This window comes from Anoplopoma fimbria, chromosome 17 (genome assembly GCF_027596085.1).
Source record: "Anoplopoma fimbria isolate UVic2021 breed Golden Eagle Sablefish chromosome 17, Afim_UVic_2022, whole genome shotgun sequence".
NCBI lineage: Eukaryota > Metazoa > Chordata > Actinopteri > Perciformes > Anoplopomatidae > Anoplopoma > Anoplopoma fimbria.
The window spans coordinates 7,546,585-7,560,088 of NC_072465.1; the positions used below are offsets into that span (position 1 = coordinate 7,546,585).

The 13,504-nt window shown below is 43.5% G+C and overlaps 1 protein-coding gene across 4 annotated transcripts in view; it reads right to left on the reverse strand.

Annotated features, from left to right (window-relative positions):
• Positions 1-13,504, reverse strand: part of foxp1b (forkhead box P1b) — a 149,544-nt gene that overhangs the window by 43,315 nt on the left and 92,725 nt on the right. For all 4 annotated transcript variants that reach the window (XM_054617894.1, XM_054617896.1, XM_054617895.1 and 1 more), the window contains one exon: positions 8,139-8,300. In XM_054617894.1, coding sequence (XP_054473869.1) covers positions 8,139-8,300 — 162 coding nt within the window. The remainder of the gene's footprint in view (positions 1-8,138; positions 8,301-13,504) is intronic.

Sequence of the window (13,504 nt, forward strand, 5' to 3'; positions counted from 1 at the left end):
GTTAGAGTGAAAGTATGAGTTAATGTCTGGGGCCCGGGCTGCGCTCTACGCTCCGGCTCTGGCTAAAGATAACGACTCGCCTCCGATTACAAAGCCTTTCCAAAACACATCTAACGGCGGCCGGTGAGTAAGCTGCGCCGCCATGCCAACCCATGTCTCTGCTGCTACTAAAGAGAGAGGGAGAGAGAGAGGGAGGGAGAGGGAGACAAGTGGGGAGGAAGTGGAGGGAAATGCAAAACTACAGTCATTCCTTTTCTTGAGAGGCTCTGGTGACCTGGACCATTGTCATGAGAAAACAAACACAGTGTGTTTCCCTGTGCGTGTGTGTGTAAAGTAAATCATTGTTTACTGATGGTGGGAGTCAGCAGGGCAGGTGTGGGACCTATATAAATAACAGCTGCTCTATATAATATCGCCAAGGCAACAAAAAAATACCTTCTAGATCCGCAACTTTATCTTTTTATTACTCCAACAGCGTCCCCTATCAAAGTCAAAGGAGACATTCAATCAATTTTCTTTTTCCAAGCTACAGCAGAAGTTCAGACTTGGCACAGTTCAGAAGGAACCTACATTAGATTTCGGTGACCCACTCATTTACAATGACATCAAACGGGAGAGCATTGTGATATTTCTGCAGCAGTAAATCATCAGCACATTTTTTGAAGATGTGCAATCTGCATTTTTGTTTATTAACTTTTAACAAAGCTAAAAGTGATCTGGGCTTCAAAGATTGATTTTTAATCATTGGGAATTTTTCATTAAATGTTTTGTTCTATGTTTCATTATTTTTTGATACTCTTAAGTTTGATTTATTATATAGTATATTTCCATACTTATGACACGACAGTGAATTCACCTTTGAACATCAGCAACCTATCGATACTCCCTCTGATACTTGGAATAAGTCATATTCGGAGTGAATGAGGTTATCACACGAAGCAGAGTGGAGTTACAGTAAGTCACGCCTGAGTCACCGGTCCATTACATATATATATATATATATATATATATATATATGTATGGGTTTGGTTATTTACTTCTAATTTCAGCATTCGGGAACATTTCGTTTAGTCAGCACATGTGAACTGCAAAATATTTCCTGAGGTGATATGACAGCCAATGTATAACGGAGCGTATACAGCGTCTAGTGTGGTTTTTCACTTCGTCAAAACAAGAACACTTTGGGGTTTGAGCAACGACTTCGATTTTTTAAGGAGGTGGGGGAATTTCTGCCTCGTCTTGTTTGGTGATTGCGTTATCTTTGATTTCAATCAGCACTATATTAATACAGTTATTTAAATAAGCAATAACAATGGTTCTGTAGGGGGCTGCGGAGATGTAAAAATAACCTGAACACTAAATCTGAAGACACAAATAAGTTATTGTTATTATATTGTGATTTATAGGCTTTGATACCCAGTCACAAAAACATGAGATTTACTGTTATAATTACACAGATTCTGGCAGAGCACAAGCATGTGGGTGGCTCCTGTCATCACTTTTTAAGCATCCCACTCTCAATGTAGGACGCACTCTTATGAGCACAGCGCCGCTAACCGCCATGATTAACGGTTGAGCTAACCTTTTCTGCGGTGTTATTAAACAGTGTTTGTTAGCCTGTCCTGTCTCCAACACTAACCAATAAAGCTCCTCTGGAATCCTCCTGGAAGTAACAGAGATTCATATGACGGGCGAAATAAGGCTAAATTAAAAGGCAATGTTACTTTAACTTTCTGCAGATTGGGCGTAACAACATGGAACGCCGTGATGGTTTGCTGCACGATGTCCAACACAAACATAAAACACATCTCCAAACGATGTCCTCATGTTAGCCGAAGGCCCCTTTCTGTCTCTGGATCTCTCTCTCTCTCTTTCCTCCTGTCTGGGCTACACAATATCTCTCTTTCCTGCTCCTAACAAATAGTGAAAATGGAACCAGAGGATCGCAGATCTGTCAGAAAAAGTGTTCGACGACACCCGAAGAGAAAGCGGGCGTCTTGTGAGCCGATGCTGACTTGACTGAACCTTGCATGGCTGTTAGTGTTTATTAATGCCACGGTCGACTGTGCATCCCATCCGTCCTTCTACCCCTTCCGCAAAAAGGGCGCGTGAATCAATCCAAACAACACACTCTTGACATCAAGATATAGTGCCAGGAGGATGACACGAAGATGCAACACATTTCGAAATGGGGGGGGGGTAGCGTGTGTGGATTTGGGTGGATGACTGAGTGGGGTGGAGGGGTGAGAGGGTTCACCGCTCGAAGGGAAACATCAGGCCCTCAAAACGAGAAAAAAAAAAGAGGGGTCCCGAAAAATGGTAAGTGGCTCCCAGCGCTGTGACTGGAGTCAATTCGACAGTCATCGTCTTGGCGATGAGAGAGAGATCGTAACGCAGCAGCTCAACCCCCCCCACCCAGTTTCTGCTTGGCTGCGTGGAATTGGGACAGATGACTTCATTCTGACAGGATTATCCCAAAACCTGGTTCTAATCTATACCGTACACATGATAGATTTTTACAATATGACAAGGAAAACAAGCAGCAGAAGAGACGGCCTGATCCCGGGGTTCCACGCGAGCACAGGCCCCGCCGTGTTGTCGTTGATCATTCCTGACAGATTGTATCACCTCAAAGCAACGCCAACGTCAAAATGAGATTTCATTACAGCATCACCTTGAGACTTTCTTACAAACACAAAGAGATGAACTCCTCCTGGGGATCACGCACGCCGCTGATGAATTATGGGATTTTTACCGTAGGAGACACTTTGCAGAAGGGGAAGGGGAGCTATTCTTGAAGGATATTCCCTGAAATATTGATGGCAAACAGCACATACCGGAGGCTAAGAAGCAAATAGAGTTTCCTGAAAGAGTATATTCAGGAAAAATAACACAGCTTTTAGAAAACTCTGATGCTCACTAAATCACACTTTATATCCCATTTGTTTAATTTGTACACAAAAGAAACAGTGGGCAAAGTGTAGAAACCACACATCCTGGTCCCCGTTTCCGTTTTATGCTAAGCTAAGCTAAGCTAACCTGCTGCTGACAGTGGTAACACATTTACTGTACAGAGTAAATAGTATCGATGTTCCCATCTAACCCGTGCCTGAAGCGTTGAGTTTGGCATTGTTCAATCGTTTTTGGTTGTCGACATCTTTTTGCGACAAGAAGTGATACGAGAAGATGGAGCCAGGTACAAGCGAGCGCTAGATCCGACATTTTCAGGTGACCAAAACAGTTTCAGATCATCTCATCAGCTTAACCTGCCTTATGGTGTGTTTTACTCTAAATGGAACAAAATTTACTAAATGAACATCTTGCTGTTTTGAAGAAGACTTTAAACCAGAGATTGAGACCATAAACTCATGTTTGCAATGTTGAATGAGGGAATAAATCAAGTGAGAAGTAGGGTCATTTTTTCAAGTGGCCATTAGACGGAATGCAAGTTTAAGACAGACATTTTTAAAACCTGGAGTTTGCACGCCTGCTTTGAACACTTATCTTTGCTGGTAGAAGTGGTTAAATCCTCACAAACTGTGAATTACCTCCTGCTCTGTGCGAGACAATCTGCAGATATTTTAACTTTAATAGGCCGGTTTAAAGCAGTGGTTGAATGAATCATTCAGAAATTGCCAATGCTTTGATTTGTGTTTTAAGTGCTCTCTCAGCACTTTTTTCTTACACTTCTTATTCTTACATATGTATTTTACCTGAATACAAATGTTCTCTCCTTTTGTCTTGGCCCCGGTCTCCCTCGTGTTAAGTGTGTCTCACAGAAACTAACCCAGAACATTAATCCAGTCCCGTGTCCACTGTCACCCCGCCAGAGGGGCTACCACTGCGGTGCCACGTTGGCCCACTGGCCAACCGGGCCGAGGGAGCACCTCGAAACGCTGCCTCAGATCGCCCCGCAGCACTGGCTGAGCTCCAGCTGACTGGCCTAGTGCTCTAATGACTTACAGATTGGAGCGCTGTGGTATACATGTGTCAGGACAATGCCACGGGCCTGCTGCAAGAACAGTAGGAGAGGGAGAGAGCGAGAGAGAGAAAGAGCCGGCAGCTTCTCCCCGTCCTGTCAGACAGAGGCTCGGCCCCTGGATTGTGTCACATCACGCCCCCCCCCCCCCCCGACAGACTGCAAATGAAGGATGTGAAGAGCAAATGTGGGGAGGAGGGGCGTTGGAGGGGCCGCTCTCCAACTTAAAAGGCTTTCATCCTGTAAACTGAAAAGACATTATCTCTTGACCTGGAGATGCCCTCTGTGAGGCTGTACACTATGGTGTGAAAACACAGAGCGAGAGAGAGAGAGAGAGCAAGGGGAAGGAGAAAAAAAAAAGGAGAAGAAAGAAGTGAGGATTGTGGCTTCAACTGGTAATAGTAGAGATAAGAGGATTGTCTGCTGGCTTGGTTTTTGAAACATTATCAGTAGCCTCGCTGTGTCTGAAGAATAACACGTGATGCACCTTTGACATCATGAAAATGTTCAATGCAACGTTTATCGGAGAAGAGTGAATGGTGTTTCTCATTTAAAAACAAAAAGGTCTAACACACAATTACAATGAACATAAGAAAACAAAGAAACCCAAAGGATAGAGATCTTTTAGCTTCCAATGCTTTCCAACTTTCACTTCAAGATGGAACATCAAAGCTCTCAATAGCAAGTAAAATGTAGTTATCATTTTCCCGTAGCCTTCTCTATACACAGACAATCTGCTGTGAATCTTGCCATTCGTGTATTCCCATTACAACCAGTGCAGGCGCACTATAGACAGCAACCAGTCAATGTCATTCAAACAGCGTCCACACAGCTGGCTGCTGGCCATACCTCACACTGTACCAGTGGCATGAATAATGAAGAGCCAATCTCAGACACCATCCTGGATGGGGAAAACAAGCATAATCTAGGCATTACGCTGATAGCACAGGACGCCATGTTGACACAACATCTTCAGCCCAGCTGAACGCCACATAATCCCCCCGTAGGAGGTTCCATGCCCACCTGGGATCTCACGCGACGAGGGTTTCGTAGTTAACCAGCCGGGCTCGCGAGCAACGCCACAGAACAAGCTTCAATCCCCCACCCTCCCCCTCCTCCTCCTCCTCCCACCTCGGCGCTGGTGGACTATCAGCGAGGGTCCGACAGTGTTGTTCCTAATTACCTATTTCTCCACTCCTGATCCTGCGGCTGGCATAATTAGTTACCTGGGGCTGCAATCCAATTTGAAGTGATGACAAGAAAGTGATCCATGAAAAAGTAATAAGTTAAATCCAATTTCAGCCTGCCTCTAATTAAATGCACATGGAACTAATGAGTCAAACCCTACCATTTTCACTGATAATGGTAATTAGCGGGGTGGGAGTCGCCCGGCTCTCGTCGCCCCCGCGCCACTGTAGGTGTGAGGCACACAGAAAAAAGAAGAAGGTAAAAGCGGCATGAGTTCTTTTAATCACACGTGTCATTCAGTCAATGTAATTTACTGGCTTTTTGACCAGTCAAGTATGTTTAGCTGCTTTCCGGCGCGCACGGCAGCTGTTTGTATACTGAGGCCTGAGTAAAGCGCCTCCAGGCTGCTGAGTATACAGCGGAGGCATCTTCATCCAGAGGCAGGGGTGGGCGGTATGTGTGTGTGTGTGTGTGTGGGGGGGGGGGAGACCCCTATTGGACATAGGAAAACCAAAGAGCCATTTAATGCTGATCAAGGATCCTGAGGCTTGTTTGACTCATATCTTTTCCCCCCTTTACTACTCTACACAGGTCTTTTTTTGTTGCAGATGTCCTGTATATACCGCGCTTCATTATTTTTGACTTGAATAAGAATGAATTGGAAAGTGATTCACATCTCCAAATGACTGAAAGTCTCTCGGCGCATCTCCTCGTGCCTAATGGGAAAGACCGCTGAGATGAATGGAGCCCGCGTCCCCAGATCAGGTGCTTTTATGGGGTGTCAGCTTACTACACAGCCTCGTAATTGTCGGATCATGTCTTTTGATGACCCGGTCCGGCTCAGCGGAGAATCATTATCCGCGGCTGCGTGATGGAGATGGCGAACGTTCTGTGTGTGAAAAAAAAAAAAAAAAAAAAGGGGGGGGGGGGGGCTCCTCCAGGCACCGGGGGTTTTGTTCTTAAAAGAGGAAGTGAGATCAGACTCTAACCCTCTGGAGTTTCACAAAATGTGTTTGTGAGAGAGAAAGAGAGAGAGAGAAAAAGAGAGGGTGTGAGAAAAGAGAGAAAAACAAGAGAGAGCTCACTGACGAGAGAGAAGAAAAATATAAAAAAACACAACAAAAACAAATGTAATACATCCTCCTCACACTGATGTTTATGCATGAACTCCTGGCTGTAAACTGTGTGCTTGTATGCGGTCGCCGTGTGTTTAATTAGCACAATATGTAATTCAGAGATAAACAAACACTTGTCCGGACCTGTGGCTTTCTTCTTTTTTTTTTTTTTTCTTCATAATGGCAGCTTCAACCCACGGCAAAACTCAACATACGACATTAGAGAGCAGCCAATTTACGCTGTCGGTTAGATACTACAGCGAGCTCCGTGCTCTCTTCACAAGAACCGGGCAGGAGAAGGGAGGAGGGGAGAGGAAGCGGGGGAAAGGGCCCGACTCTCTTTTCAATAGCTGAGTGACAGCTTGGCCAGGCTCTCTGTATACATTAATAAATTAGAATTTTAATTTTGTCTTTGTCTGCAGGAGATGGTCTGGTACTTCACTATGTACCAACAACTGGCTGTACGCTGGAATCTGCCGTTGTGGTCCCCTCTGTTGACCTCTGCAGCACAATTCCCTGGCAGGCCGGGGAAACAGTTTAGTCTGATCCTTTCAACTTATTTCAATCCTGACAAATATGCACACAACTGAAAGGTCATCACAGTCATATTTCATCCTCCGGAGCTATTTCCGAAGACATCTGCACAACAAAGAGGCTTTTTTTTTTTTTTTTTTTTTTTTCGCAACCTGACATTAGACCTAGCTGCTACAATAGCTCATTAAAAAGGGCCCCCAATGGGATAGTAAGGGTATTAAATATTATACATATACACACACAGAAAGAGAGCAGGGCCTCCGTATTAATTACCAAATATGCCCTGAAGTCGTTTGCGATTTCACACTGACACAAACAACCGCAGCTTGTTCAAACACAAAGATGTGCATCTTTGAGGCAGCTGATCCGAAATTAACGTAAATATGGCATCAGATATGCGGGGAAGCTGCATTCATATTACAAGCAGAGCGAGATGAAAAATAAAAAAGTTGTTGTTTTTTCTTCGCATCACAAAGGCATTCTAAATAACCGTCCGGCCGCCTCTGCCCTTCCTTTGCTCTCTCTATGTCACCTCCAAGCCCCTCCACCTGGATTACCCACCACACCAACCCACCCACCCATGAGCTGCTCTGTGTGTGTGTGTGTGTGTGTGTGTGTGTGTGTGTGTGTGTGTGTGTGTGTGTGTGTGTGTGTGTGTGTGTGTGTGTGTGTGTGTGCAGAGCAGTGACGAAAGGCAAACAGGGAAAGCGTGGAGTTTCCTCTGCTCGACCGGACTTGCGTCTCCTTGGGAGGAGTGAATCTCTCTCTCTCACTTCTCCCTTTTTCTCCTCCTGTGTTTCCACACTTTCTCCTGCTTTTTACCTCCTAAACTGAGCGCAGTCAGTGAGAGAAAAGGCCAGTCAGGATCAGCCATATATGCTGATGTGTGTCACTGCACTGGAATGACTCTGGATGAGCTCATGTGATCGAAACTGGCCACACAGAGTTTTTTTTCCTAACATTCTGGTCTTTATATTCAATGTCTACATACCACTGCTTCTACTGTTCTCTGTCAAGATTTAGATGACACATGTTTGATTGCGAGTGTGTTGCTAAATCACACATAATGTGTGAGCATACATGACTGCAAATGTTGCACTGCCGTTTCTAATTTCCTGTTTGTGAACTTAGCCCAGTGCTGTGCTTTTTTCTCGCACACCGTGTTCTAGAGCAAGTTGCACAAGTTCCCCTCTTTTCTTGCTTTTTGTTTTTCTTTCCTCTTCGAAATTTCATCGACCACAATGTCATATAAGTGAGCCATCCGATCGTCATGACGGGTGAATAAATAAGGTAGTGTGTGAAGGTGACAACGTTTACCGTACCTGTAGGCTTTGCTGCTTGTCGTTGGCTTTGGGGGATTTGCGACCAGTGTTTTGTTGAGACTGCAGTTGCTGTGACTGGGACTGCTGCTGCTGCTGCTGCTGCTGCTGCTGTTGTTGCTGCTGCTGCTGCTGGATGAGTATGTGTCGGGCCACTTGGAGAGCCTAATAAAGAGAAATGCACAAAGAGATTTTTTTTTTTTAAAAAACAGTCCAATAGAATTAGAAAGTAGATATGCTAGCAGTCCCTTGAGGACACTTTGGTGCTTATCTTCAGAGCAGATGTATCCACTTACAACAATATCCCCATGGCCTCCTGATAGATAACAAACAAACATTACAGAGCATCTTTTTCATACACTCCCATTCACAGTCATAAATATAAGGCTGGCATAAACGTACCCTCCACAAACACACCGGTAACAATGATCAGATGTCAAAACAAATTCACAAGAAGAAGAAGACACACACACAAAAAAAAAAATCTGCAGCCAGCCAGAAGAAATATTTATCTGTTGATAAATTGCACTTACAGCAAAAACATACGGTCAGAGACACTATCAGCGTCTTTTGATCCTCCTTTTAGCTCAGTCAATCCCCCCAAATAAAAGGGCTTTATGGCCGCTCCGAATATCTGTTAAAGGACACGGCCTTCTCAGTGGAAAACAAAATACAGTGCAGTCACATGTTTATTGCTCCAGCTACTCCCTTTTCCCTCGCGATAAATAATCAAACATGCCATCCAGAGCAAACAAAGCTGGAGAGAGAGCCGGGGGTGGGGGTGGGGGGGTGAAAAAAACACAGCGGTCTTGAAAAACGGTCAGCAATACCAAGAAAAGCAAGCGCTGTGTTCCCACAGTGAGCTGGCCGGCCTCACACCTCCACCAGTAAACCATCTGGGTAAATAACTGGCCTCATTCTTTCCGTGTTCCTCAGACGATCGCTCCCGCAATTAAACAAACAGCCGAGCTCATCTCGCAGACGGACGATCTGGAGGGTTTCCCCCGGTCAATTATCTGAGGGGTTCAGGAATTAGTCAAAGTAAATGGCGGAATGTTTAACAAAAAAAGATAGCAAAAGGGGAAGAGAGAAAAGAAAAAAAAAGTTAAGAGCGACTTGTGAACATGTGAAACCTGAGAACGATTGTGTGAAAGTAAGATATCTGCAGGGAGAGGGTGAATAGAAAGCTCTGTGGACGGATAAAAAGATAGAGATAACTCGGTCTTAGTGTGTGTAAAGTCTGACAATACTTTAAGACAGAAAGGCTATAGACAGATAGGGGTTGGAGTGAACAGCTGTATGATGATCTGTGTGTGTGTTGACCCTCCCAAACACACGGCTGTCGGATGACATCATGAGGCATAAATATGACCACAGGCTACAAAGAGGCCACAATCCTGGCATTTCACCATGCTTAACTTTAAAGTGCATAAATCGTCCCTCTCTCTCTGTCCGTCTCACGTAAAGATAAATGCCAACAGAGCAACATGTCTCATTCTGCATGCCTAATTGTCCTCTGCTTTGAAATTGTGGAGGGGGAACCCCCCCCCCAGCAAGAGGGTATACTCATAAGGAAAGTGTACAAATTGAAACCAAGAACTGTGTGAGCAAGATTAACTCCCACACGATCGTAATATTTACATCTCACAGTTCAGGCTTTTAAGTTTTACTCCGGTTCAACTTACAATCGAGGTGAAAAATCTGACACGAACACACTACGTGAAATGAGCTGACCCGGAGAAAGGATCGGAAAACTTCCAACGCAACGTCTCTTTTAGTCATACGGAGCATGATTTCGTTTTTTTCGTCACGTTATGAAACCTCAATCAAAAACAGACCACTGTTTTAAAATGGTTAACAAAAATGTTATAGAAAGTCCTCAAAATTCAAAACTTCAATCATTTTAAATTCTAATATTTTGTTGGGAAATAATGACGTTGTTTTTCCTCAGTAAAAAAAAAAGTAAGAAGAAAATTGATTGATTTCAGCATCAAATCATAATAGCAAAGTCACCAGCTTTTAAAACAATGTTCATACTAGAGATCCTCTTGCAAAATTTGGCAAGGTGTGTGCGTGTGTGAGTGTGAGTGTGAGTGTGTGTGTGTGTGTGTGTGTGTGTGTGTGTGTGTGTGTGGGGGGTTGTGTGGGGCATGAGTCCTAAAACCTGGAAATGAGTGCACTTCTGGTTCCTTGTCTCAAAGATAATGGATTTGTTTATGGGTTATTGGTTGGATGACTGAAATAGGGTCTGTGGTTAAAACAAGCTTAATACATTTTAACATTTTGTTCACGACATAAAATACATCAGGAAATACCCCTCTTGTGAATTCTGAAGTTTTTTTTCTTGCTAGCTTGCTTTCTTTTTGCTAAGTAGCTATATAAAACTCATGTTTTATCGTGTGACCGTGGTGTAGTTTTTTTATAACCTCAGTTTAGCTTTTTACTTTTGGCGATTGAATTCAAGCTACAAAAATCATAAAAGTGGTGTTCATTTGTGAAGATAAATTTACTGAACAAAACATGTTAGCATCATAAACTATTTTTTTTTTCTGCTATAATCCATAATCCAAAGTAAAAATCCCAAAGGATATTTTTGTGGAGGGTGCGATGCTAACTTCCGGGTTGGCATACAAAAATACTCCATCCTTCCAGCACTCTGTTTCTACCACCCTACTTCTGGCCCTATTGCTCGCACCACATCTATCTTCAATCTTGGCCTTCATTTTGATCTCGACTACACACCTGTTAAGATTTCTTGACCGCATCATGCTCGGTTGTGACGCTATCGCGCTGACACAATCTGTCCACACACAGACAGACATATTAACACCCAGCAAAGTACTCAGAACCACTTCTGTGGTAGTTCCAGTTACAGTAGGTGTCTCCAGGACCACATTTGATAATGCACGCTCACACACTTACACACACACGCTCACAAAATGAAAACATTCCCGGCCGCATGCTGTCGGTAAATATGAATATAACTTGGTTGAGGTGGTGTCAGCGTAGCCTGCCACTAGACTTATGAACTGAGAAAGAGAGCTGGAATGACTAAGACAGTGAAACGCTGATAATTCAGAAAGAAATTCAAGATACTTAAAAAGAAAGAAGAAAAAAATGCTGCAACGAAATCCTTCGCAACGCCCAAGGCGTGGTATTACGGGCACACTGAAGAGTAAACAAAGTTGTCTGTTTTCTTTTCCCCTGTAACTGATGACACATGCAGTGAAATGTGTGTGTGTATGTGTCTGTCTGGGTTTACAACCGAGGGTGTTGGAACAAAGAGAGTTGAGTCAACAGGATATGATAGGAAATTCAGACAGTAATGGATGAAGAGATGCACTTCTGGGAAGTCTGTTCACTGTCATCTTCATTTAAAGAACAGAAAGTTTACACAAGTAGATACAGACATAGTGAATCTGCAATAGTATGCGTTGTTAAAACAATGGGCATTTAACAAGTACTTTAAAGGGATAGTGGGTTGTTTTTTTTGAAGTTGGGTTTTTTGAGGTTTTCATTCATGGTCAGTGTATTCTCTTCAGTAGATGACAGCCCCCAGTTTGGAGGAATGCAAAGCAATGCACTGCTGTGGATAACGGTGGCAAAACGTATTTTAGACACCTAAAAAAATTCAGTTTCAGTGTACGCTATACTTAAAATATTTTAACCTTTTGACCTTGCCGTCAGACAGCTTTTAGCCATCTTTACTTCTCTTCAAAGCCACTAGACTCCTTTGACAAACAGTAATTTCACCATGCAGAACACAGGAGTTGCTGTTTTTTTGCGTTACTGTGTGACTCTTGAGAAATCCAAACTACTCCTTTAAAACAGTAGCAGCATAACAATTTAAACAATGATGGCATTTCGCAGCACTGTACAAATCATAGCCTCCCGACTATTCATGTCAACAGCGTCATTAAAATTATTCTTCCCATTAAAGTAAGGGCAATAATTATGTGACTGGAAAAATCTAGTCAATGATCTTCTTGACAAAGGCAAATTAACTGAAATTACATCGCTGCCAGACAGCGCATGCCTGGATATGTTGTCTTAATAACTTTACAATGTGTTTTTTGAATGCCAAAGATACAAGATGAGTTAAGGTTTGTTGTTGGTGCAGAAAATAACCGGACCAAAGCGGCGAGAGGTTTGAAATCCACGTTTAGGAATGTTTGCAGTCGTGTTTGTATTTTTCGTAAAAAGGCCACTGGAGCCAGCATGCCTTTGAGAGGCCTAATGCCAGGCTAAAATAACCCATTGTGAACTGTCACTGCTATGTTTACTCAGCACCCACTCCTCTATTTCAGAGCTGCCCCACTCCTCCTCCTCCTCCTCCTCCTCCTCCTGGAATTTATCTTCTTTTGATCTTCCATTCAAAGGTACTGGATGCTCGATAGACATAAGAGTGTAAGAGCCGCTCCTGACAAATGGGATAAGCTGGAACTCTATCTGAAGCACAGAGACAGCATGTTGTCTAGGTGATGTGAGAGTCCAAATCAAGTGACAAATGAAGTTTTACTCATCAGTAAATACATGTTCAGGCCTGATAATGATAACTACAGGTAACCCGGACAAGTATACTGTACTGAAACTGTTTTATTGTATAATTGTTTTGATGTATTAAGTAGATTACTTACAAATAACAAAAAGCAGGATTTGTGTGTTGATGCGGCCGTCGTATGTGTGCATCATGTTGTGTGTCTACAGCAGCCCCATTACAATCTCACACTGACTGTTGTTTAGGAGGAAAGCTTGTTACTGGATTTTCAGAACTGTAGAAATAGAACGCCTACATCCACACACCATGCTCGCTGTTCGTGGGTCTGCATACAAACACACCACAGAGGGAGTGAACCCTCCAGGTGCTTTTGATTAGAAAACACCCTCCAGCACATGACAAAGGTTTTTTTATTATTATTTTATCAGCAACAAAGCCCGTTGCAATTTTGTATCCTTGTCATTTGGCGGTCCTCTTTTATATTCCCCATCTCAAATGTGTTCAAAGTTCACAGCCTCTTCCCCCGTTAACGCAACTTCCTCAATAAACAACAGGCATTTTTCTCTTTTTTTTTAATCTGCATCTACTTTCACACCATGTTAGCGCATAGAGGCAGGAGTGTCTCTCTCGTGTCCCTGGGCTATCACGCTGCGATAAGGGAACTGCTAAGTACTGGATGTCTTTATGTGCAGGCTGCACATGTGGATTATTTACAGGCTTTGGGGTTTCCTGCTGCTAAAGCCAGCTCTGGGTGTCTTACAAATCCCAGCTCAGAGCATTGCCACACAGTCAAGTCTGCTCTCTGCCCAAATCCTCCCAACGCACCTTTTTCCCCCGACTACGGCGCAAAACAGACATATTTCAGATGCGT